Source organism: Colletotrichum jinshuiense, chromosome 10 (assembly GCF_051148585.1).
Source record: "Colletotrichum jinshuiense chromosome 10, complete sequence".
Lineage (NCBI taxonomy): Eukaryota > Fungi > Ascomycota > Sordariomycetes > Glomerellales > Glomerellaceae > Colletotrichum > Colletotrichum jinshuiense.
The window spans coordinates 2,072,599-2,098,298 of NC_139303.1; the positions used below are offsets into that span (position 1 = coordinate 2,072,599).

Sequence of the window (25,700 nt, forward strand, 5' to 3'; positions counted from 1 at the left end):
GATACGGAATATCGCGATCCTCGGCCGCCGGAGGGCCCTAGCTTTTGCCTGCGACGCCGGCCCCCGTGCAACGAACGGCTTGCATTTTAGCGCTAAGTTTAGTCATTTACGACGCAGCCAATAAACGACACTTCGCTACCTTGTTGTTACATGAATTATGGAGTCTCTTGGGTGTAGTCGTTTGAAGTCTCCGCAAAGTCTCTGAACTCCAGGGGGAAATATGTCTAAGTCTAGTGCCTCACTCGGCGAGACCGATAAATTAGAACGAGGCTTCTTTCAGCCCTACAAGGCCGTGTGCGTATAATCAACTCCCGTAATCCCAGAGCTTCCGGGAATATTATACCATGAGGGAGTGGCCTAAAATTGAATCGGCCCGGTGAGGCTTTCCCCTGACGAAAAACGTTCTGGCCAAATGGCTTAGAACCAGTGCCGATTCCGCCTTATCAAAATGCATCCGTCACCAAATTCCGGTGGCCTGTGCCGAGGAGCAAAATCGTGTTTCAGGGTGTCCTGGGAACCATCCATTTACATGCAGAAGGGATAAACTCAATTTGGCTGCTGCCTAAAACAGTCCGTCTCCCATGACATTTTAAATCCCGTGGTGGTGCAGTTACCGGGTTGGTACTAACTTGAGATGCGCTTTGTATAGGACTACTGGTTGATCTGTAGGCAATGAGAAAATCCGATTCCATTCCCTTGTTATATAAGACATCGTTTTGATCCAAGATTTCATGGGTAAAATACTGTTAGGCCCCGGGCGTATCCAGGCAACTCTCAAGAATGCACTCGTCGTTGATAATCGCGAAGGTGTTGCAGTGTAATTATGTCACATCTTCTACCAGCCATGTCCTATGGTCAATGTGTCGTGTGCCAGGCGCTTATAGCAGCCTAATCAGGAACCTGTCCTAGCGGTTGGTGCGACAGGGTTCTACACTAATTACCTACAGTGTAACTCCATGTTGCGAGGAGCTTACGATTTACTAACGAACATGTCCATCACGGCCCACTGACCCCATGCCTGGGCAGTTAATTGGAACTATAGCGGTATAGTGGCAGTGGCCGCGTCATCGATAAAAATGCCATTAGCAGTTTCAGGTGAGCTGTACAGTTTTTCGCGCTTGAATGCGACCTCAATAACTCTAGAATATTAAAGCATCACAAGGATTGACAAGCCCACGCGGGGATGTCTGCTTAGTTACCTATGACAAAGAGTAAGAGTAGCTAGGCAATCAAAATATGAGATAGCCTTACGTCAACCCAGAAAGCTTTGGTGTCCTTCATTGGACAGGAGGCAGACAAGCATGTAAACTGAAGATGGCTTCACACCTAACAGATACAAAGGCCTGCAAACAAAACGCACGCCTGGGTTGCCAAAACCCACGAATCCTTCTTTTGAACGGACCGGCTTTTGTCCTACCAAGCAATTCTCAACGCCGCCCATAACACACAGGGAACCTTCAAAAAGAAGCTCCCTCCTCCCAATGCGGAATCCAAGTCGAATCCTGCGTCAGGAACCCTGGCATGTACGACGAATCCAAGGTTGAATCCAAGACAAGTCAAGACCGTCCAGTCGTTGCATCAAGAAACGATAGCATTCCGCTTTCGGAGGTGTAGGGAGGGAGTGGATCCTCAGGAACGATGAAGTTTGGATAGCCAGTTCCCTGTGAAAATCTATGCGTTTTGATGTAGCTCTAAACCTCCGCATATAGATGCGTTTCGCCCGACGGGGTCAGACTTAGAACCCGGTTGGGTATACTGCCAAGCCGCCACGAGAAAGGCCACAAGAGTTGCATTACTGCAAGCCAACATGGACTAACATGAATTAATGAAATCTGCAGCAGCTACCTTTGAAGCGTATATATTAACGGTGTAAACCGTCAACCCATAGCGCAATTTCAACGGCCACGCCCGCCATTCAAACATCCATCAAAAACATCCCGAACGTCTGTCTTCACGCCCTTCGGTCTTGAAACCCAACACTCCGCCCAGAACCATCCGTCACTCTCCAGCCCCTCCGCACTTAGTCCCCTCGCCCGGACGTCCCCGACAGCGGCCCTCTGCTCCTCCGCCGACGTAAACCGCCTCTGCCGAAACATTACTCCAGGGACTTTCTCTGTAACGAGCCCGTACTCTTCCAGCGCCGCTGCAATCTCCTCGATCGAGAATACCCTCAACACAAACGTCACCATCCACAGGTTGGAGGGGTCCTCCACGGAGGCAGCGATGCGGGAGAACGTATCCGCGCCGACGTAGCCTACGCCGCCAGTGCAGACGAGGACGCGCACATCACGAAGCGCTGAACGGAGAGGTGGGGAGGGGTCTGATATTTCGAGGTTTTCCGCCCAGCCAGCTGTCAACAGGCCCGTTTTAACGGCATACGTTATCGCCTCTGGCGCAATGTCGAGCCCAAGAACCTCCAAATCGGGCCGAGTAAGCCGGGCAGCGAAGAAATCTTTGTCGGCCACTACCTGTTCTCGGGGAGACATCTTGGACGAAGACGCGTAGTGGGCGGCCATCCCGTCGAGGTTGATGTCGTAGCGGAGCAGGGCGGCATTGATACCGTAGGAGCAGCAGAGGTCAAGGACTTTTCCAGTAGGTTGGTTCGATTCATTACCAGAACCGGAAGATATTTCAATAATGCGGTTCACAAAGGGGAGTGCTTGCTGGGGGATTTGGTACTGCAACGGACTCAGCGCGGCGAAGTAAGCACGCGGATCCGGCTGGTTGTATATGGACTTGAAGTCTGCCTTTCGGGTGTTGTTGAACTGCTCGGGTTGCTCTTCGATAGTCATGTTGAAATTTTCTAGAATATTTTAGAACTTTAACCGGTGAGGTATTCTGAGTGAGGATGCAGAATCGTGAATTGCTGGGTGGAGGTAGATCAGACAGGGCCAGTAAACACGACGCGTCCATCCAGCAACCCCGCGAGTTCATGGAGGGGCACGCCCTGCTCATAAAATAAAATCTAAACATGCAAGAGATGATAAAAATAGCCAGCATTTTTCCATACCAATCATTCAATTCGGCATGTGTTCGAACCAAGATCTCGTCATTGACGTACCGTCTGCACATTCCCCAGCAATTCTGGATTTCGGTCAGCAAGCCGAATCCTACCTCCTAACTCTTCTAGTCCACTTCTGCGGCGCAAGCCGAGAGAAGACCCTCTTCCCCGCTCGAATGATAAGTTACTGGCCGAATTGCTCAGTGGCCCGGTATGTGTTCTGCACCAAATCGTCCCCGCGCATCTCCATGTGGAGTCCCTCTGCACGACAAGCTTGGGGATCTTAGCCCCATTGCGTATCTCGCTGAAAACATGCATGATGAAGCAAGAAAGTTAGGCGAAGCGGCATTTTCCCGCAGGGATTGTGTGCATACTACCCAAGAGCGCCTGCTCGCGCCGTGGTTTGCTGTTTATTCAAGAACTTGCTTGACTCGGTGGCCTGATGCATTCCCACTTGCACTGAACGCAGATCATGGCAATCCAGTCAGATTTGTTCTTCACTCGGCGCCGGTTTTTGGATACCGTCTGCCTGAATATTACCGCAAAGCCTATATCTGTCTTGTAATCTTCTAGTGATAGTGAACATTTGGCATATGAAGCGGCAGTCGAAGACTGAAATCGGCAAAGACACCCCGCTCCCGCTGATTGCTAACGCCAGCTACAAAGTCGGGAAGTCTCGATGGCTTATCCTCCTCGTTCATCGGATATATATCGATGGGTTTCAACCCCTCCTCTTCAATGTCACCCGCCCCTGGATAAACCCACCCACAGCTGAGCTCAACCAGACCATCTCCCCCTCCTTGACATCCCCGGCCGCGATAATCGCCTCCTTCACGCCGGCGTTTTCGACGGCCCATCTCCGTGAGACCCCCATCTTGCATCCGGTCTCGCTGCCCGGGGTCACGAACCTGCCGTCCCTCCAAAGGTATACTGTTCTGAATACTGCCCCCATGAGATGGCCATTCCCGTTTTGCAGCAGCACGTCGCAGTCGGCAGGCGACACCGTCTCGTCCAGGCCGACACGGTTCCAAGCGGCGTTGTAAATTTGGCGGTGGCTCGTCTTGTGTGTAGTTAATACAGAGGGCGTTGTCGGCTCCAAGTCCAGGTAGACGGGCATCAACGGGGCTTCGGGGTCGGCAGGAGGAATGACCGATAAGGTCAGTGGGTAGTAAGGGGCCGTCGAAGTTGGTCTCGGGCCCGACATAATGCTAAAGACCCCATCCTTCTTGAATGCCAGTCTCACAATGAACCGCCTTTCCGGATCTTTCGAGGTTTCGCCGTGTGTCGAAAGCATGTGGGCATTGATTTCCTCGACCAAGGAATGCGGGCGGTCGTCTGAGCTCAGGGTTTGAACCACGGTAGTCCATCCAAGATCCAATGCGGCTGCTGCGAGGCGGTCAATGCCGTACTGAAGCAGGTAGCAGTGCGACCCTGACAAAGACGCGGCGTTGTGCGGAAGGCCGGTCGAGTAAGCAAAAGTCGTGATGATTTCAAAGTTTGGCTCGGAGACTATTGCCTCGATTTGTGTCCGGGGATCCATAGCTGCCTGAGTAGATGTCTTTCTTTGCCGAGGGGGTTCGGGAATATGTCGAGGAGAGCCTCGGATGCTGGCAAGGATCCTGTATTTATACTTCGTTGGACCAACCTCAAGAGATTTCGGCAGCGCGGCACAGCAAGCGGGGAAGAGTTATCTATCGAGTCTCTGTATCTGTTTTTAGACTAGCGGAATCTGGCAGGTAAAAGCCATCCAAAAGAACTTCGGTGGTGGTGTCCAAACGTGCGATATCAACGTCGTTGCCCTTCTGCGCGTCAACTTTTTCATTGAAGGTTGCGAGAACGTTTGACATCCTGAATCTTTGTCTACCTGGCTGCTGTACATTTACGGTAGTTTATACATCAGCTACCCGCTAAGTGAAATTCTAGGGTAACTAACAATGGTTGTTGAATGAAGATACATCAAATGAAGTCTTGAAGTTATGATACTCAGCTTAGAACTTGGTTTTGCCAAGCTTGAAGGGGACCATGATCTATATCGGGGGCTCCTGACAGCTGTATTCTCCACCTCATCCTAACTAACTCTCTCTATCTAACTTATCTGCAGCTTTTAGCCTGATTCATCATAGAAAATACACTAGTCTTCGGCTTTTGCGAAAGCCAGTTGGTGTCGAGACCGGTAGGCTCAGCACGAATGGCTCGCACACAATAGTCTTACTGTGGACGAGATGCTGGCAACCGTCCCATTTATGGAAGCAATGGCCAAACCTTACGGGATGCTTTGAGGAGCCCAGCAGGGCTTTTCGTCGCGGCTGAGTTTGTCAGTGTTGACGGGGCAGAACAAAACAGGCACGCTTGTCAAAAGAATTCCTGTCAAGAACCCTTCACTACTGTTGCCACTGCAACATAGGCTTCTCGTCTGTCATCAATCCTGTAATCCATCCCCTTTTAAGTTAGACTATTTTGGATGTTGCAAATTAGGAGAAAATATAACAGCGGTAGTGTTCATTAGTGACGTTGCTGTCGTTATATAAGTATGCATCCTAGGTAAAGTGGATATGACGTAAGGAAGTTACTCAAAAAGTCCAAGCCAGTCACCGGGTAGTTCAACAGGATAGCGAGACAAGAAACTTGGCACCGGAAGCGGGTTCAATATGGGAACAATCATTGTATTATTTCATTAGTTAGATCATGTTCTATGTATCCATGACAGGCCATTAAGAACCACCATTGTAGCACATTTAGTATTGTCCCAGGACCGTGATCTGGGGCGTCTTGTAGACGTCCCAGTTGTCCGCGTGGGTGGGGTTGCCGAAGGGCCGGAGAGCCGCGAAGCGGAAGTTATACGTGCCCTTGGCAATCTGGCTGCCGTTGCCCAGCTTGCCGAACCACCAGTGCTCGACGTAGGTCGAGCCGGGGGTGCGGTAGATGTCGGCGATGGGGTACGTGAAGGTTTCATCGGGGTCGTACTGCGCTGGGTCAAAGGTCTGGACTTCGCCGGAACCAACCCAGGAGGCGACGGAGCCGACATAGCCGTTCTGGCCCGGGACGGGAGGGTAGACCCACTGGCGCTCAGTCCAGCCGGCCTCAAAGATATCCCAACGGATCTGGCGGGTTCCCCACAGGAGCTTCTGGAAGATCTTGGGGAAGTCCTGGGCCTCGATGCTGAGGTCAAAGGTGTAGGAGGCCTTCTCGCTGATGAAGATCTCGTCGACGGTGGAGACGGACTGGGGCCAGCCGGCCTCGTGGACGCCGCCAAGAGTGTTGCGCAGGTCGGCGCCGACACCGGCGTAGGGGACGGATACCTGCTCTCCGTTGCTTCCCTGAATGATGACCTTGCCTCCGTAGAGGGGCAGGCCGGTGGTGTTCCAGCCAAGGTTGTCGGGGTTGTTGAAGTTAACGGAGACGGTCTTGCTCTCGCCAGCCTTCAGGGTGAAGTCGCGGGGCAAGCTGATCTCAGGGGTGTAGGTCTTGGGGCGGAGCTGAGCGAAAGTCTTGACACGCTTGGTGCCGGGGAGGCTGGAGGTGGCGGGAATCCAGGCCAGAGCATCGACACCGGCGTTGGGCTGGACGGAGAACTTGTAGGTGATGTCAGAATCGCCCTTGTTGCTGATAGTGACGTCGTGGTAACGGCTAAAGTAGCGAGTGTCGTTGAGCTGAATCTTCTCGAACTCGAGTTGAGTGTCGTAGTGAAGAATCTTCCAGGCATCGATGAGGCCATTGCCGACCTGGGCAGGGGGGGCGGTGTAGCCGTAGTCGGTGGCAGTACCATCAGACCAGGGCAGAGCAACGCCACTCGAGATGATGCGGCGGGACAGAGCGCGGGCGAAACCCTTGCCCTGGACGCTGCGGCCACCGTGTTTGCTGATGTAAAGCGCGGCGACACCGGCAACGTACGGGCAAGCCATCGATGTTCCACTCAGGATGGCGTAGGTGCCGTCGAGGTAGGTCGAGAAGATGTTGCCACCGGGAGCTGCGATATCAGGCTTGAGCTGGTTGTCGTACAACAGACCCCAGCTGGTGAAGATGTTGGGGCGGTTGCCGGCGGCGTAAGGGAGAGCGATGGGGATCTCGGGGTTGACCGAGAAGTCAGCAGTCACGGCAGTGTTGGCCTTGATGGCCTCGATGAAAGTCGCACCGGACTCGGCGGTGATCAAGGCGATCTGGCTGTCGGTGTTGCCGGTGCTGGGGGTGGTCATGGGGGACTCGTTGTTGTAGATGAGGATGTACTTGGCGCCGAGGGCAGCAAGGTTCTCCTGCTTAACCTGGAATGTGCAAGTTCCTCTACGGACCAGGGGGATCTTGCCCGTCAAGTCAGGGCTACCAGCAGGGTAGGGCGTGCATCCATCAGCGGTGGCACTGGTGTCGGTGTTGAGAGCAACGATGGGCCAGTCAACGACGGTGGAAGGGAAGTAGCCTCCGGAGGGGAGGTATCCGACGCGGATAGTCTCGCTGCCGCCAAAGGTGGCCTCGAAGGGGATTGCGGGAAAGACCTCAGTCTCGACGGAGGCCACAGCGACAACATTCTTTCCGGAGGAGCCGGAGCTGCCATAGAAGGGGCCGCTGGCTCCGCTGTTTCCGGCAGAGATGGTGACGACGACACCTTCATCTACCAGACGAGAGGCAACCTCGGCCCAGGCGTTGTTTGACCAGCCGTTGGCGCCGCCGATACTGGCGGTAATAATGTCGACGCCGTCGCTGTATGCAGCGAGGAACGACTCGATGAGAGTGGCCGTGTCAGTGGAGACGGCGTTCGAGAAGACCTTGTAGGCGTGGATAGTGGCCTCAGGCGCAACACCAACCCATCTGTCAACTGTTAGCTCGGCCTCCAGGATCCAAAAGTCAAAGGTTGCAAGTTTCTTACGTGTCAGTCTTTCCGGCAACAATGCCCGCTACGTGAGTGCCGTGGCCGCGGGTGTCGAGCGGGTCATCATCAGGGGCCTTGGGGCCACTTGCAGGGTACTGGTCGTCGCCGACAAAGTCGTAGCCATCGGCGACCTTGAAGCCGGGGCCGAAACCACCACCGAGCTGGAACAGTGTCAGCCCGAAGTACATCACGCAGTCCGGACCAGGGCTCAACTTACAGCAGGGTGCTTGTACCAGACACCGGTGTCAACAACACCAACCTTGACACCCTTGCCAAGAATACCCTCAGCGTGAAGCTTGGCTACACCAGTGGCATTGTGCGTGGAGTAGGTGGGAGCGTCCTCAGGTGCGGCGGCCTTGGGCTCGGTCGGAGCAAGCTTGACCTCCTCATTGACCCACACGTTGAGGACGTCGGGAAGCTCCTGCAGGGTGTCGAGGGTGAAAGTGTCCGTCTCGACGCTGGCGCCGGAGAAGACATCGCTGGCAAACTCCTTGACGATCTTGATGCCGTCGGTGGACGCGACATTCTGACGACGAAGGCGAGCACTGGAACCCTATTGTTAAGAGACGGTGAGTGTCAGCTGGGGACTACATCCGTGGGAAAAGGCTTTCTTTCAGGCGGCAGCCCCTAGCAGCGGGCACTCACAGGAGCATATTCGATGATGAAGCTCTTGGCGACGAAGCTGGGAGTCTCCTCGTCGCTGCTGCCGGCCTCCTGACGGGGGCCGAGGGCGGCAGCGCCCCCGAGGTGGAGGGCGAGGGCGAAGGCGGAGATAGTGGCCGAGATGCGCATCGTGCCGGTTTCTGGGTCTTGTCTGGCGGGGACGGACGAGACTTGCAGGGCGCAAAGCTACCGAAGGAAAGCAGAACCAGGTGCTGCGACGGGGGGTCGTGAGGTTTAAGTATTTCACGGCTCGCGCCTTGGAACCAGAATGACCAGCCGACGTCGCCCTTCCACCTCTCTCCCCCAGCACAGCAGGCGACCATGATGCCATGTGAGCAGCGCAGTCGGCAGGAAGCTCAGCACAGCAGGAAGACGGGCCGGAGGGCGAGGAAGAAGCTACCTAGCTCATCTCCCCTGTCAAAGACGCGATGCCCGGGATTCAATGTCATGATCATTGGCCGGAGACGTCAAGTTGCACGCAGCTAGCTAGCTGCCCTGGTCTCGTACGCGCATGCCTAGTTGCAGGTCCAATGCGCAGAGTTGCAGTTGGTTGGTTGACTGCAGCGCTGCAAGGCCCAGGCCCGGTAGCGAAGAACGACCGGATTCGAGCTCTATTGCACGGATTTGGTTCGTCTCATCAGGCCGGACCGTGTTATCTGGGGCAAGAGAGGGCAATTTCGCAAGGGCCCCCGCCGGGCCATTCTGTCCATAGACCACGGGCGAGTCGTGGCCGCAGCTGGAGATCAATGGCGAGTCGCCAAGCCCTGGATCAGCTTCCTCGTTGGGATGCAATGATGGCACGGCGCAGGCCAGGCGGGGTCCAATAGTGGGAATGGCGTACGGTGCGTCGGCCGTTCATTCTACCTACCGTCTTGAGATGGGCCCCCCCACAGGCCGGCCGGCGTGGATGCCGAGACGTCGTATCGGAGCTCCAGGGTGCTGAGCATGGCACATGGAGAGCATCGGTGCGCGGGGGCGCCTTGCTTGTGCATGCATACCATGTATGCGTGCGTACACGGTACCGTCTCCTCGTCCGTCCCCTATATCGCAGTCATTGTTATTGTACACAGTAGCACCGTGTCTACTCCGTACAAGCTGGTGGTGCAAGGTTGCCAAGAGATTGTTGGGTCTGTTGCTTGCCGGGCAAATGGCAAGGGTAGCGTTCGCACTCAGTCACCGCTCCATGCTGGGGTCACACATGGAGACAAACTGTGTCTCACTGATACCGCGTGTACGTTGGCAATGGAATAGAGTGCCGCAGCCGTTGCAGAGTCGGGGAGGGGGGGCATCGATGGTGGCTTGAACGGGTGTGGAAGTTGTACAGCAGGTGCTTCTATTCGCAGCAGAGAAGCTCTCCGCCAGTCTCGAGGGAGAGAGGTGGCCGTTGGAGGCGCTACTAGGCGTTAGCGATCCCCCCTTCAGCACGATAAGCACATGGCCCGTGTGGCTCGGTTATTAGCTAATACCGCTCACTCTAACCTGGTTTGGCAGCTCGAGAAGCCGTACCCATTCCTTCTCCACTAATCGAGGTACAGCAAAAGTTACGTACCGAAAGGGGCATTGCCGCTTACTGCTCGACATCAGCCAGCGCGCCCGTCTACCTACGTCCTGATCCTTCTCTCGACTATTACGAGCAAAAGGATGCCGAACGCAGGATCAGCAAGGTTATTGACGCGCACAAGACACTAATTAGACATCGCCTCAGTCCTCGAGTCCCACAAAACCCCGAACACCTCCGCTCCGGCTGCAGTACAGCGTTCCCCTCGCAGGCCGTCACCGCCGCCGCAGCCGCCCGATCACGAGCTTCAAAAGGGGAACCAACAATTTCACCCGCATACTCTTAAATGAGCCAAGTCTGGGCACCATGATGACGTGAAAAGGGAATGCCATTGGCAAACGTCCATCTGCAGTGTCGCATCGTTCCTCTCGATAGCTCGCTTCCCCACCGCCCACCGCACCATCCTTCGTCCGGCGGGCGGGTTGCGCCCATCCGGCTACGCCCTACGCCCCAGTAAACCATCAGTGATGGGCTGGCCATGGCAGATCGCCAGCAAAGTGTTCTCCATCGCAGCCGGTAAGGCGGGGAGGCAGGCCATGGGTCGATCCAACGCCGACACACCTGCACGATTGCCTCATACGGCGACTTCCTGACGGCATGGACGCCCGCCAAAAGGTCATCACCACACCCGTACGCCGGCACGGCCAGTCCAGACCATAAGCCACCAATGGTTGCCGGCCAAGCTGTGCCCACTACGAGCACGTTTAATCTACCCGGTCGCCAACCTACGTCCGTGGGGGAAGGTGTAAATGCACATCGTGGGAGCCGCGAGGCGGAAGTAGGCAGACCAAAAGCCACTATCGAATATCCGACCCTGCGGTATGCGCCCCGATCGGGGAGGTAGATCTGCACATCTTCTGGGAATGGTGTGGGTAGTCGCCTCGGGCCCGGAACCATCTTGGCGCAGATGGCTGGCTGCCACATGCACGCTCTCAGGAACCAGACGCAGAGAGGGGCGACCGGGCACGCTAGAAACGGGCTCGCCGGTGGAATAGATGGCCTAGGTCTCCTTGATGCGATTCTGTCGCGTACGTATTGTGCAAGCCCAATCGTTGTTATTTCCACCCAAATTCACAATGTCATCGCCGGTCATCCACCCCGGATCCAGCACTTCAAGTCGGGATATAAGGAATTGTGAATCATATATTGAAAGATCATGAGCCACTCGGGAGGCTGTCAAACATCGTCGTTCAGGGACCATCATGTATTCTGCTACGTAGACCTGGTAGACTGCTACACTGCCACATGCGCGCGTGCTCTCCAGGAGCCGAAAGCGAAGGGGGGGCGAATATGGATGCGCCGAGCATGCACGGCCTAGGCCGAAGTCGGAAACTGGGGACAACGCAGAGTATATCCATACGTGATGCTCACAGAGCGGCCACAATATCGGGCCTGCATGACCTTCCTCGCAGGCAAAACACCGTCCTTCTAGATCGCCAGTGTGCGGACCGGAAGTGGTTGTGGCCCAGCCCACGCCCAGGGAGATTGGCTTGTGGCGAGACGTTCCTTTCTTTTTGCGATTTTTTCTGGAGAGTTTGGTATTTACATCGTATTACTATGTACAGATTATTTTAGACGAGACCATGGGTTTCACGTCTCCCGTGACCTTCCCTGGTTCTCGATCGCCCACAGCTCGCCGAACCGGCTGCCCGCCGTGTCCACCAACTTCGCCGGACTGCCCGTCTCGACGACGCGCCCCTTATCCATGACGATGACGGTGTCGAAAAAGTCCATCACCATGTCCAGCCGGTGAGACACCATGACGATCGTGTACGGCCCAAACTCCTCCTTGATAATCTCCTGCATCAACAGGTCTGTCGCGTGGTCCACGCTCGAGCTCACCTCGTCCAGCAACAGGATGCCGCCGCCGCGCCTCTTGAACTTGGCGTCCTTGACCCGCCTGCGCAGGATCGCCCGTCCGAGGCTGAACAGCTGCTTCTGTCCAGCGCTGAGGCTGTCGGCGCTCATGCCCTCGTGCAGGCCGCCGAGCTCTTCGACAAAGCTGGTGAGCTGCACCGTCCGCAAGACAGACATGCATTCAGCGTCTGAGGAGGCATCAAAGGGGTCGAGGTTCGACTTGATTGTGCTGCCGTCAGGAAGGAAGACGGCGTCTTGGGGGACGGCGATGATGCGGCGTCGGAGAGTTGAGCGGTCGATGCGGTGGAAGGGGATGCTGTCCATCTCGATGTTCTGTGAGCAGGTCGAGACAGGGTCCAAGAGGCGAAGGAGAAGGAGGATAAGGGAGGATTTGCCACTGGGACAAGTTAGTGACATCCTCTTTTGCGTCCGATGCTAAATCGATGGTAACTCACCTTCCAGTTCTGCCGCACAGGGCGACCTTTTGGCCAGGCTTGATGGAGAAGGTGAGATCCTTCAGTGCTAGGCTTGGCGGAGTGCTCTCGCCGTCCGGCGATATTTCCTGTTCGTTGCTGCGGTTGCAAGTTAACGACTGTTCAGCCACGGTGCCAGAATGATTGACTCACCCGTACGACGCAGAGACTCCATTGACATCAATATGACCCTTCTCGGGCCACTCCTCTGGCGGCTCAATGTCTTCGCCCTCAAGGTTTTCCGGTGTGACCTTCTCGGAAAAGGTCTTGATACGTGCAACAGCTCCCAGGGACGTTTCGAGCTGTGTGTAGAACCTAATGAGCATAGCAATGGTCTCGCCCCACGACATGAGCGTCACCAAGGAAGCACCAGTAAATCCAGAGTTCGTCCTCAGCTGGGTGGCGAGTGCAACAAGGATGACAGCAATGAAGCCGACCATGAGCCGCATTGTCACGACGAGCCATTGCTGGATCATGGCTAGAAGGTACGCGGGCCGTTGGGAAGTATCAAGCAGGTGCTGGTTATGCGCGATGTCCTTACCCGCCCAGCCGAAAGCACGGATAGTGGCAACGCCTTTGATAGTGTCGAGGAAGTGGGTGCTGGCAAATGTCAGCTGTGAAGTCGCCAAGACAAACATTTCAAAAACCTACTATAGCGGACTCTTTGACTCCAAATCCAGCAATCTTAATTGGCGAGAGGTCCTGAGATAGAACTTTTGGATGATCCAGCAAAAGCCAATCATAAAGGGGTAACTGATCGCCGTGTAAGGCGATGCAACTGCGATGACAGCGCCCATACAAATCGTATCAAATCCGTCAATCGTAGCATTGAGCAGAGCCATCGGCAGCTCGTTGTCTATCAGTGTCATGTCTTGAGAAAAGAGGTTGGTGATAACACCAGAGTCGGTGGTGGTGAAGAACGTGAGCGGCGCGTGAATGACGGTCTGCAGGGCTTGTCGATGAAGTATGGTGCCGGAGGAGGTCGTCATGTAAATGATCAAAGCAACACCGGCGACCAAGAGGGAGAGTAGCTGCAGTACCTTAAACAAAGCGAAAAGTCCCACGTAGTACTGGCTGGTCTTGCCGAGGGTGTCCTCCGTCCAGTACTTCATCCAAATGGTCGGGAAATTGTTCCAGACGGCGTATGAAGCGGTGAAAAAAATGAAGATACAGACAGAAGTGAGACTGAGACTGCGGAAGTAATGCACATAGACTTTTATGTCCCCCGTCTGTCTTGACTTCTCCATCAGTTCGGCAGCAATGGCTGGGGCGCGCTTCGGCTTTGTGACTTGCGATGGCTTGGACTTTGCAGTTGAATCTTCCTCCGAGTTGGATTCCGTGTCAGAGTCTCTAGCGGAAACACCAAGACTGGCGACATACTTCTTGTCTCGCATCAAGTCGGCAAACGTTCCTTCCTCGACGAGGGTACCATTCGATCCGAGAGCGATGATGTGGTCTGCTAAGGGAAGGTATTTGATGGCATGGGTGCATAGAACAGCCGTAGCCTTGCGGCGCCGAATGATTCCATCGAGTCCAAACACCCTTCGGAACACTTCCGCCGCCGTGTCATTGTCAAGACCACTCAGGATGTCGTCAAAGATCAAGAGGTCGCTGTTGAGGTAAAGAGCACGAGCCAAGGAGACACGTTGCTTCTGCCCACCGCTGAGCATAATTCCGTTGCTTCCAATTTTTGTGTCATCGCCGTAAGGGAGAAGCATAAGGTCTGTCTGAAGCATACACGCCTCGACGATCTCGTCATACCTCGCTTTATTGAAAGTGGAATATCCAACAATATTGTCTTTTATGGAGCCATTGGACAAAAACGGATTCTGTTCGCAGTAGCCGATGGCGGCGTTGCGTGAGGGCACGGAAACCAATCCACTGCTGAATGGTACTTCTCCCAGGAGGACCTTAGAAAGCGTAGACTTTCCGGATGCTACAGGGCCAACTACCAGAGTAAGCTGAGAAGCAGGAATGGTAGCAGTGATGTTCTGAAGAACCATTTTGTCGGCGGTCCAGCCGAAGCTACCATCAACGATCGAGATGGCAGGGCTTGTGGGCGTGGCTTCGGAGCTCTGTCGCTTGTTCTTGCTGAGCGGCTTCAGGGGAATATCTTCCAAGTTGTCTCGGAATACAGTCTCCTCGGAGGATCTTTCCTTCAATACTGAGTGGGCGGATTGCCGAAAGTCGACACGCGAATCCCTCTCCAGATACTCCTGGATTCGACCGAGACAAGTGAACCCAGCAATCATGGATGGAATAGACTGGAACAGCTGTCCCAGGGGACCGTTGAGAAGTACCAGAAATGAAAATGCGGTGAAGATGGTCGTGGTATCCAAGCGGGACTGCGCAAAGGCAAAAGTGACTGCCGGGGAAACCATGCTCGGGGCCAGCGCAGCGACTGCAGTGATGATAATCATCCAACGGAATTGGTTTCCGATGCGCATCTCCTCGACCCGCATACTTTGGACAAACTCAGCGACAGGCGCAGTGATACCAGAGATGCGCAGATACTTCATGTTGGAGATGACGTTGGCGGTGAGCCCCACGCGCTTCTGTATCTGTGCCATCCATCGTGACTGGCGCTCGCCGGTGTATTTTGCGATACTGGCAGTCACGGCGGTGCAGATGAGGATAACAATGACCGGTGCGACGAACGACGCGCCCAGTTGACGTTCCAGTAGCCAGCAACCAAGGGCAATCTCTATAACATTAGCCCAGACTTCGTGCAGACTGTAGAATCCGCGAATGATGCGTTCGGTGTCGGTGCTCATGAGAGTCACGGCGGCGGCGTCTCCCGCTCCTCCAATTGCAGCCTCCGTGGTTTTCTTGTAAATGACGGCTGACAAGCAGCCGCGAGACATATAGAGAGCTCTCTGCTGGAAGTAGTAGTACAAAGCCGTCGAAACGGCAATGCCAGTGTAAATCAAGACGGCAGCGCCAATGAGTCCATATCCCACGTTTTTAGTCGGGTTAGGATCTTGGAGATGCTCAAGAAGAGCCTGGATGAAGAAGGGCTGGCTGAAGTTGAATCCCATCAATGCGACTCTTGGAGCCACTGGCAGAAGCAAAGGGACAGCCAGGGCTTTGGCTAGAGTTCTTGCAAGCCCATGCTTTTTGCCATGATACGTTCCTTTTTCAAGCTCTTGGGCAAGAGTGACTTGCATCGTTTCGGCTATCATGCCTTGGTCGAGAGCATACAGGTCGCTGATGGTGAGGACGTTCCGGTACCCGTAGAGGAAGAGACGATTGAGCCAGTAGTATACACCCAGGCTGAAGAGGCCACTCGTCTCTTCAGGGCTGTGCTCTTCCGCGGTCCAGCGAATCCACTTTGCCTTTCTCTGGGCTTCGACAAACATGATAACAATCTTGACGACCAGTGATGCAGTGAAAAGCCTTGCAAAGAGTTGCGTTGAGAAGGTCCTGGCCATCAACCAGGAAGTTCTGGTTTGGGCAACATCGAACAAAATCTGGAGGAAGATGTAGCCTGTCAACAGGATTGAGGGTCTAGGCGCTCTCGAGTGCTCGGCGTACGATAATCCGAGCATGAATAAGGCGGCCAGGAAGCCAAGGGATGATGCCGTCGCAGCGAAGCCATCAATGCGCGAGCCATTGGAAGTGGTTTGAAGGATGAGAAGCGCGAATTGAAGCGTCGCAAACACTGTGACTATGGCCTACACAGCATGCTTTTAGTATGATGATTTGAGATAAATCTACTCAGTTGATGACTGGCTCACGCACCAATTTTATTGTTTGGACTGACTTGGCTCCCACAATTCGAGGTTTGCGAGAGAGGTAAGCGATGCGGGGCAGTGAAAGGGCAATGAAGACGGCTGCAGGAATGATGGCCAGGAAAATCCTCTCAAACCGGAGAGTGAAATCGAAGTCATCACGGCACCCTTGGACGATGGGCCCGAGGGAGTCGTCGTTGAGGCACCTTGAACTCATGTCTGGTGCCTCTTGGCAACTGTCGTCGGTGTAAAGCTCCTACGAGAGGTACGACCAGGGGTTCAGCGTCTGGTTGCCAGAAGGGGTGGGGCGTTCGTTTCTGCGTGGCAATGGGGGCTTGGAAAACGCCAGAGGATGAAGAAGCTAGCCTGGTATCCGGAGTGGCTTGTCATACAAGCTTAATATGCTTATGCTTACCGGAGGGAACGCGGCACAGACGAGAAAAGCTGACGTTAAGCCGGTGCCGGTCCCGACGCCGTTATCTGTTAACTCGTTTTCGGTATGACGAGGTACCTTGCGCAACAAATTCCAGTGCGCGTTCTGTGCAAGGTAGACGAGGCCTTCTGACTACCGGCATACTGCTGCCAATACAAAACATTGCTGCAAGGCTGCGGCGTCGTGGACTAGAGTCGAAGGCGCGGACGTAAGCAGTAAGACCGCTCCAGCAGGGCAGCGGGATCCCCGCCGGGGACGCGCCATTCAGAACTCTGAAATTCAGCTTAATAAGTCTGGGATGAATGGCTCAACGCTGTGACTGTTGCTCTTGGCTGATGCGCGAGGTCGAAAGGGGAAGGTCGCTGGCGAATGACAACAGGCGGGGCATCGAACTTTGCTGCGCTGAATCCTTCCGGGACAATCCGTGTCCGTTGCGGGATAATAATTATTGTAAACGGTGGCTCGTGAGATGATAGCACGCAATAAGCCGTTGGCGCGCAAAGAGCGGAGTGTTCAAAGAGAGCAAGCAAGCCGCCTTGCGGTCGGGATTATCCCCTCGTCCTTGAACAATGCGTTCGATCACAAATATGGCTCGGCACGGCTTCAGTTTGCAATGAACTTGCAGGCTTGACTAGAAGCCGCAACGTATTTCGTTGGGTCCGTCCCAGTCGCGCAAACGGGCACGAGTCAGAGACTCTGTGCCCTTGGTGCTCCGTGGCCGACCTCGACCCGACGCGGGATCCTTGCCAAGGCATCATCGCCGCGACATGTAAGCCCTGGGGCGGCCGAGAAGGTGGACCCGATATACCCACATCGCCGGTGTTCTGGGCCGTTTTCTCATCATGGATGGCGACTGATGGGTTATTCGCAAGCGAGATTGTCACCATCCAGCGAAAAATGGGAGTCATCGAGCGGGATGACGGCTGGCGGTGTGGATGGACGCGTCGGCGTCGTGCCTGTTCGGCTACGAAGACGATGACGAGGCCAGCGACGCTTCATTTAGCGAGTCTTCTGCTTTTGCTCATCGCTATGCGGGGGAGCCGGCCAGGGTTTTAGGCGACTGACAGGCAATCCCTTTCTTCATTTTTTTCTTCCTCCTTAAACAGGCAAGTAACCATCCCCAAATCTTTGGTGGTCTTCAGTCATCTTGTCTGTCGCAGCGAATAAATGGTCCTTGGAGGGAGTGCGTTGGCGATGGAAGATTGCGGGTGGGTGAGCCGGGGTTGCGTGCGATAAACGGGAATTGTCCGGGAACAGTTACCAGTTTGCTTAGCTAATCAAGGCGTCAGCTGAGCGTTCTTATGTAACGAGCTACGAAGAAGTCGACCCACAAAGAGCACCGCCACAGGTGATCACCAGCCTCAAATCTAAAGGTTTCAACCAGCCACGCACGCCATGCTTTCTCTCTTCAACCCAACACCCACTTAGGTGGAGAAAGAGAGCCACCCCGCACACGTCGTCACAGCGCCGTCAACTGCAACCTGTCGGCTGGCCTTCTGTGGTGCACCTAGTTGTTGCAGCAGAGCTGGCCTTGAAAGCTGGTTCTATGTTGTCAATCCCCGGCCGACACCGCTGTCGGAGACTCAAAGTGGACGAACGGCCACGCTGCCAGCAGTCGCCAAGCTTCAGCGTCAGACGATGCATGACCCCAAGACCGAGGCAACACCATCACCGGCCAAGCTGAGCTGAGCCCAGCTGATCTTTACGTTCCGTTTAGCAAGTGGACTGATTCTGCATCCGAGGTGATAAAAAGACCAACGACGCCCAAGGACTTTCAAACTGCGTGCGATTTGACCTGACTTACCACAACGCTCTGCATCGCAACCAAGACACCACCATCATCAGCCAGTCCAACACACGCCTCCAGGTATTGATTGACCTTCAACTGCTAGGTTGAGTGGACTTTCGTCGCCCCGCTCGCCCACGCAAAAGATATACGAGGGGATGGTCAAAAAGACAACGATCCAGAACCATTAGGCAACGCAAAGACTACGGCATCCAAAGGCAACAGACCTCGAACAAGAGAGAGAAATAGAGGACAAGCGCCAATAGGAAACCTATTTCTCCGAGATACCGACCCGAGAACGCCCACCATGTGCATCGTTCTGCTTACCACCGCTCACCCCTCCTACGCTCTCATCGTCGTCGACAACCGGGACGAGTTTATCCTGCGGCCAACATCTCGCCCGCACTGGTGGTCTCACCCCTCCGGCTCTTCTGTGCTCTCCGCCAGGGACCTCCAGAGAGCGGAGAAGGGCACCTGGCTGGGAATCACCAAGACGGGTCAACTTGCAGTTCTCACCAACTATCGCGAAACCGACCCCCTGGATGCGAACCACCCTATCCATGCTGCCCGCAGCCGCGGCGGCATGGTCACGGCATGGCTGGGCTCGGACCCTGCTGAGTCCGCTTCGGACTCGGTCAACCATCTCGTCAAAAACGGAGGTGTTAAGGGCGTCGGTGGCTTCTCCATGGTAGCTGGAAAACTGAGACGCAAGCGCGGCAGCGACGAAAAGCCCGAACGCGCGCTTGAGGGCATTGCCATCATCTCCAACCGATGCGATGAGCTGCAGGATGTTCCATGGGTTGCCGAGCAGCGCGGAGAGGTCTACGGCCTCAGCAACACCGTGTACGACGATCCCAAGCCGTGGCCCAAGGTCGAGAACGGAAAGCGCCTTATCAAAGAAGCCATCCAGGAGGCAGTCTCTCAGGACATGGATGAGGATGCCTTGGCAGAGCACCTCTTCAAGGTTCTCGACAACGACACATTGCCCAAACACCCCGACATGAGCCTGGCCGATTACATCAAAGAGCTGAGAAAGACCATCTTTGTCCCCGCTCTTGGCGACGAAGCCCACCGCAAAGCCATGGAGGAGGCCGTTTCCAGGGGACCTGGCCAATGGGCTACCGATGACCAAAAGGCGGCCGAAAGCCTACAACTGGGCGAGCGGCCTGATCCACCAGCACAGGCCAACATGGGCTTCGAGGTGGGTTTGTACGGCACACAGCGGCAGACGATCATCATGGTCGACTGGGACGGCAATGTATCGTACCGAGAGAGGGCTCTTTGGGATGGAAATGGGAATCCAATTCAAAGGGGCAAAGGCGACGAGGTGTTTCGGTTTAAGATCGAGGGATGGGAGAGCTAAGGGCCATGGAACGCATCTTAGATGGTCCTGCACGTGGGCCCGGCGCTTTGAAGCTATTTGTGTCAGGACGTCATCATAAAGTATAATGAGAAAAAGAATTAAGAGAATTTTCCAGTCGTAACAAGGGCGAAGAATAACGAAGAAAGTAACACTCAGTGGAAGGGAGCATCCAAGGGGCTAAGCTTGCATTGTCGGGATTAGCTGCAGGGTCTACATGAGAAGGTGACGATAATGGAAGCCACGACAACATAAACTGGTGTTTCCTTCTAGCACATACTTAAACATCTTCGGCAAGAGCTACCTGTGAAGACAGCTAGGTAGATGGATCACCCGTCGGCCGTGCACTCGATGTCGACGCGTCGTCCAAACATCCAAACAACATCAGAGCACTTTTTCATCTGAACGTCACTCCCAGCTCACGGCTGGATTCACCATCTTGCATCTTGGGGTCGAATAACCAACCGCTCGTCTGATTTGACTATTTCACTTCATCTAGCAATGTCCTCCGCCGAATCCGGTTCCCTCGGCTTAGTCCTGCTTGCCCACACCGCCCGCTGCCTCGTCACAATCCTTTCCCACTGCATCGAGCTCTTGTACGCCAACCTCCACCTCATCATCCTCGGATCCAGGTCTTGCTTTCTTGCTACTCGAATCGTCTACCACTCAGTCTTTGAGTCGGTCGGCATAATTCTTGCCTCGTCGGGAAACACAATTACCGCCTGGCAGGTCACATTTTCCGTCTTTCTCTGGACCATCCCTTACATCATCTTTCTCTTCTTCGTTTTACTTTTGGCTGTAGTTGTTGTTATACTTGAAAGATGCGAGACCGTCTATCTGCATCTTCGTTCCTCCCGCTTCGAAACCGCAATTCGCGGGTATCTGGCCATGTCACCTCTCGCCCGACCATCTCAGGGCCTGTTGGGCCCGTCCGCCGCAGCAATGGACAGGATCTTGAGCGTGCCGAAACAATCACCATCATTTCGAGCATCAACGACAAAGACGACGAAATCCCAGTCTTGCCACAACAGATTTCAGAGGACTCTCAAGGAAACCACCATCGGGCTGCTGAACCAAATAGATACAGCGGTAACTTCGAGTCTTCCCGAGCAGATAGAGGAATTGGAGCCTCCGAACGCAATGAGGCCGACGTCAGACAATCCACAGGGGCATCGCAATCATCCCAGTCCCGAAAAGGAGCTCTACAAGGTCAGCAAAGCCACCAACGTCATCTCATTGCTCAGAGACGGATTGCTCTCAAAAATCGTCGAGTGTTGGGAGAGATTCCCAACACCAACCCTGACTCTGCGCGCGTTCCATCTTCAGATGAAGCCAGTATTGAGCAGGGTGACGGAGATCGAAACCAGGAAAATCAACCGGTCCACCGCCGAGCGGCCGGTCTCAACTTCTCCCCCCATGGAGCACGCCGCCTATCAGCCAGCTTCTCCAATGGAGGACCCCTTTCTGGCAACCCGACTGTTGCCAGCTCCACCGTCACAGCAGTAACGGGTGCCGCGGCCCCCCAAAATGAAGAGAAGCAAGTAATGCGTCGTTACGGCAACCTGGAATACTTGGAATATACTGCCACCGGGAACAGCCCTTCCCCCACAGGCGCAAAACAACTTCACAGGCCAACAAGCCGAGTCGATGTGGAGAAGAAGCGACTTCCCAAATCTCGGACCCTTGCCGTCTTATCCAATATCACGGCCTCTATCTCCAAGTCTTCATTGACTGGCTTCAACGGAGGTGAGCGCAAATTCTCTCAACAGACGGTATCTTCCCGCAAAACCAGCAGCTCTTCAACCTTTGATACCAGTGCGACAACCGTGATTCTGGCAGCCACAGCGGTTGCAGAGATCAACCCACTCATCATCACTACGGCACAACCTTCAGAATATTGGACTGGCCGCTTCGTCTCTCTACAAGACCGCTTCCAAGCCGAATCGCTCCAGGAAAAAACCCTGTCGCTCCTGGTGGCTGCCCACGCAGCCAAGGCGACTATTCTTGTCCAGCAGCGGGCTGCCTACCAAGGCCGTGGCAACCTTCCCCTAAGCACCACCACGGCACTTGATCGCTACGGCGCTGCCGCTATTCAAGAAGCTCGACGTCTCTCCGACGAGGACAACCGATGCCTGCGCATCTTTCTGCACCTTGACGCACTCTGCGGTACCCCTGAAGCCCAAAAGAGCCTGCACGCGTGGCAAGAGACATATGCGCGGCGGATGGGACGCGACGCGCTCTTGCCACTGGGCGCAGGTACTGGGAAGGGCTTCGTTGCGCGACTCTTTAGTGGAAGTGGGAGACGGACCACGGATGCCACCGGGTCGGAAAAGGGGGGGATTAAGGTCAAGCTTCCAACCAAAAAGAGAGCAAGCATTCTTTGAGCAGTTTTCGAATGGCACGAAAGCAGATTATTTGACGGAATAATCATGGTTATTGGCGTTTGTTTGCGTTTGGTTTCGACCGGAGAGTTATAATGACCTCATCGTCGCACTGTTCCACTTACACGAGGACGAGAAGCATTGTTGAAGGCGAGGTTGTGCGGGAAACCGCACAAAGGACGTGTTGACCCTTGTATGTATACCTTACATGAGGGCTACGAGATGAAACTCTGCTGTTAGGACCAATACCCATTTACTTCTACACCAACCGGAGCCCTCTCCATCCCCAACGCCTGCTAATGCATTCAGTGACCATGTGTTTCCGGCGCCTTTAATCCAGCGACCGACTTGGCAATATTTCCGAGAACAGCACCCGTGCCCCTCCCACCAGTCTAATCCTCGGCCTTCTTCCTCAACTTAAGGTAATCCCGAATCTGCTCATGCTTGCTGGCAAAGAACATGCCCAGCTTGTCGTTCCGCCACACCAGCACGCCAATTTCCGCCGCATAGCCCGCAATGTCCTCGTACTCCTTGGGACTGTCGAAGTCGCGGAAGAGGAAGCCGCTCGTGGTCGTCATCCGCTCCGTCTCGAGCTGCCACAGCCGGATCTGATCGATGACGGTGGGCGGGAGGACGGGTCGGCTGCGCACCGCGGCCATGCGGTGCATCTGCTCGTGCGCGTGCGCGCCGAGATACGAAATGATCTGATCGGCTGTGATGCCGCGCTCAACGGCGTTGCGTATCGAGTTTCGCGTGAGCCGACCCGAGACCATATCAGCGAAACGTAGCTTGAGCTTGCAAAAGAGCGAGAGGACGGCAATTTGCAGCGGCGTCTGGCCGTAGGCGTACACGCGGTAGTTTGTCTCGACAATGATGCTGCCGCCCTTGCTGTCCTCATTGCCTCCTGGAGTCACGCCGTTCGCTGGGCGGGGGCCGGTGGCAGCAGCGAGCGCGGCGGAGAAGCCTGCGCCAGCGCTGCGGAGGGCGCTGGAGCTACTCGTCAATGTTGTCGCGAGACGGGTCGGGAAGTACTGTTGGGGCTTGTGGGAGGGGATATAGATGAGGCCGAAGTCAAGCAGGCTGGGGAGCATGTTGCGCCGCGCTTCGGTGAGGGCGTTTGTGTCGTAGGCCCTGCCGAGCTCGAGGCTGGCAAGGAGGAAGAGGAAGCTGAGCATGTCTGTGCTCTCCATGCCCGCGGCGTCCTCTGCGTGGTCGGTAGCCTCGAGCCAGAGGAGCAGGAGGGTCCAGACCTGGGCATTTGCCTCCTGGAGAAGGAAGGTGAAGCCGGCCTGGGTGATTCCCACAGCAGACCCCTGGCGGCGGACGAGCTGGCCCGCAACGAGCAGGTTCTTAACGGACGACTTAGGCCCGCCCACGTCCGCGCCGCCGGGGTTCACGGTGTTGACGATGTAGTGTAGGATGTCCTCCCACTTGCGGCGGGCGTAGCGGTCGAGGAAGGGAACGGTAATCTCTGGCGGGACGGGGAGCGAGGAGGGAACACCAAAGGAGTTGTGGTTCCCGCCGCCCTCGAGGGCGAGACGGAGCGAGTTTTTGAAGTTTGTCGTGAGCTGCATCTCCTGGGGGCGTTCCTTGGAGGGGACGGTGATTTGGAGGATGTGCAAGCTGCGCAGGGTGGAGATTGCCTGATCCTTTTGTCTAAAGAGAAGAAACAATCACTGGTCAGAGAGGGTTCCACATCGAGATGAAGTTTAGTGCGCACCTTCGCGAGTCCGGTTTGACCCAGAGATCCAAGTCCTCGAGCAGCATGGGCTTCGGCATGTAGAGGATGGCCATGACGATGGTTTTGGCTGGCTTTCGGGTCAGCGAACTGCTCCATGAAGCTTTACCCTCATGTACGGGGCAGCGGCAGCTCACCCAACGGCGGTATCATTCTGCGGAAGATGGCAAAAGCCGTCGAAGGCTGCAGGTAGAGCTTCCTGAACGTCGTGCCTGGCAGCTTCTCCAGGTAGTCGGCCAGCTGGAGCGATTGACCCGAGCTGACCGACATGATGGGCGATTTGCGCACTGGTTTGTAGGGTCGATCGAAGCTATCTCATGTTCGGAAGAGGCGTTTCGAGAACTGTGGCAGGAAGCATGCGCGGACGGATCTTGGTGCGGTGGGTTCGTGGGATTGTCGTGTGCTGAATCGAGGTGGAAAGTTCACGACGATTTGCGACAATGCAACTACAGCGATCATTCAATCAAATCATTGAACGAGCAGGGGTCAGCGGAATTTTCCGCCTCAGGCAGAGCAGGGGCATTGACGGGAGGTACCTCATATACCTATGCTTACTCTGTATCTTATCTCAACCTCCCTTATCTTATCTTATCCTTATCAGAGCCAAGGGACGTTGCGCACGTCATATTGCCGTCTGGGAACTCCCTCCAATTGCCGAAGCCTGCCGAGCTTCACCTTGGAATTGTCGTTCACAGACCGCAAGATACGCCAACCAATTGATCTACAACCAGTCACAATGCCTCCAAAGCTTCCGCCCTTGCGCTTCGTGCGATCAGTGAGTTGTCGCTCGGCCAACTGCGCGCCAACGGAAGCTGACAGCTCTCCCAGGTCTTCAACTCCTTCACCAAAGACTCGGGACTTGAACCGAGGTGAGTGGGCTTGCACCCGGATCCCCTAACTGTGCATCTCGACATGCAGTTGTCTTTCTCATGAGCTGATAAACTATTAGATTGCTTGGTAACAACGTATGGTATCTCCGCTTATTTCCTCGAAGCTCTACTCACTCGGTTTTAGTTTCGGGTAACCGGCGCTTCGGTGGGCAAGGTCGACTTCGAGCTAGCCATCCAAAAAGAACACACGGTAAGTCCCTGATCTTTTTCTATTGTTCTACACAGTCATAATGGCTTAACTATTCCAGAATCGTCTTTCCACAATTCATGGCGGCACTCTAGCCAGTCTCGTAGACCTGGGTGGTTCCTTGGCCGTCGCGTCAAAGGGCAGGTTCATGACTGGCGTGTCGACTGACATCAACGGTGCGTATACACAACCTCTCCCAGTGCCTTCGATGAGGACATTTCTACTTTCACGACGGCTGACAAGACTAGTCACGTACTTGAACCCGGGCGGGAAGCCTGGCGACATCTTGACGGGCACAGCCACCTGCGACAAGAGTAAGTCCAAGTCCGCTGAAAGCCCCAGAGCATCATGCTGATGTTTCGTAGTGGGGAGGACCCTTGCGTACACTACGGTTACATTCTTCAACAAGAAAGGGGAGCTTGCTGCTAGAGGAAGTCATACCAAGTGAGCATCATCCCGGCCGGAGCTAGCCAAGTTACTGACTGTCAGCCAGGTACATCGCCAAGACGTGGGAATCTGAAGATTTTGTGGCGCCGGAAGAGTACATTGCCGAGGAAGAAAAATAGAGAGACTATCCACGGCAATTGACAATGAACGGGCAGGATTGCACCATATAGAGCCCAGTCAACCGGTTTTAGACGAATAAACAAACAAACCCATATGTTCGTAAGTCATTGAAAGTCGTATTATGCAAAACCACGTCTCGCACCGCCATTGTCCTACGCTTGTTTGTCATCCTTATCCAGACCTTGCTCATTTGGTTTGATCAACGGTATGTCAA

At 54.9% G+C, this 25,700-nt stretch overlaps 7 protein-coding genes across 7 annotated transcripts; 3 read left to right on the plus strand and 4 right to left on the minus strand.

Moving 5' to 3' along the window:
- Window positions 1-1,895: 1,895 nt before the first annotated feature.
- On the minus strand, window positions 1,896-4,541 carry EsH8_X_000517 (uncharacterized protein; the record flags this gene model as incomplete). The annotated part of the gene is made up of 2 exons (XM_083274605.1): window positions 1,896-2,803; window positions 3,767-4,541. 2 exons carry the CDS (start codon window positions 4,539-4,541, stop codon window positions 1,896-1,898), a joined length of 1,683 nt encoding a protein of 560 aa, XP_083119997.1.
- A 1,195-nt stretch (window positions 4,542-5,736) lies between these two features.
- EsH8_X_000518 (uncharacterized protein) lies at window positions 5,737-8,654 on the minus strand (the record flags this gene model as incomplete). Its single annotated transcript, XM_083274606.1, has 4 exons — window positions 5,737-7,801; window positions 7,860-8,023; window positions 8,080-8,415; window positions 8,508-8,654. The coding sequence occupies 4 exons, from the start codon at window positions 8,652-8,654 to the stop codon at window positions 5,737-5,739; spliced, it is 2,712 nt and encodes a 903-aa protein (XP_083119998.1).
- Window positions 8,655-11,673: 3,019 nt separating this feature from the next.
- EsH8_X_000519 (P-loop containing nucleoside triphosphate hydrolase protein) lies at window positions 11,674-16,361 on the minus strand (the record flags this gene model as incomplete). The annotated part of the gene is made up of 5 exons (XM_083274607.1): window positions 11,674-12,337; window positions 12,396-12,512; window positions 12,567-13,013; window positions 13,065-16,087; window positions 16,155-16,361. 5 exons carry the CDS (start codon window positions 16,359-16,361, stop codon window positions 11,674-11,676), a joined length of 4,458 nt encoding a protein of 1,485 aa, XP_083119999.1.
- A 2,309-nt stretch (window positions 16,362-18,670) lies between these two features.
- Window positions 18,671-19,726, plus strand: EsH8_X_000520 (NRDE protein-domain-containing protein; the record flags this gene model as incomplete). Its single annotated transcript, XM_083274608.1, has 1 exon — window positions 18,671-19,726. The coding sequence occupies one exon, from the start codon at window positions 18,671-18,673 to the stop codon at window positions 19,724-19,726; it is 1,056 nt and encodes a 351-aa protein (XP_083120000.1).
- A 1,541-nt stretch (window positions 19,727-21,267) lies between these two features.
- On the plus strand, window positions 21,268-22,107 carry EsH8_X_000521 (uncharacterized protein; the record flags this gene model as incomplete). Its single annotated transcript, XM_083274609.1, has 1 exon — window positions 21,268-22,107. The coding sequence occupies one exon, from the start codon at window positions 21,268-21,270 to the stop codon at window positions 22,105-22,107; it is 840 nt and encodes a 279-aa protein (XP_083120001.1).
- Window positions 22,108-22,496: 389 nt separating this feature from the next.
- Window positions 22,497-24,112, minus strand: EsH8_X_000522 (TFIIH/NER complex subunit TFB2; the record flags this gene model as incomplete). Its single annotated transcript, XM_083274610.1, has 3 exons — window positions 22,497-23,760; window positions 23,825-23,912; window positions 23,980-24,112. 3 exons carry the CDS (start codon window positions 24,110-24,112, stop codon window positions 22,497-22,499), a joined length of 1,485 nt encoding a protein of 494 aa, XP_083120002.1.
- A 466-nt stretch (window positions 24,113-24,578) lies between these two features.
- Window positions 24,579-25,485, plus strand: EsH8_X_000523 (HotDog domain-containing protein; the record flags this gene model as incomplete). The annotated part of the gene is made up of 8 exons (XM_083274611.1): window positions 24,579-24,617; window positions 24,671-24,711; window positions 24,792-24,807; window positions 24,857-24,922; window positions 24,981-25,095; window positions 25,168-25,233; window positions 25,285-25,363; window positions 25,413-25,485. 8 exons carry the CDS (start codon window positions 24,579-24,581, stop codon window positions 25,483-25,485), a joined length of 495 nt encoding a protein of 164 aa, XP_083120003.1.
- Window positions 25,486-25,700: the final 215 nt, after the last annotated feature.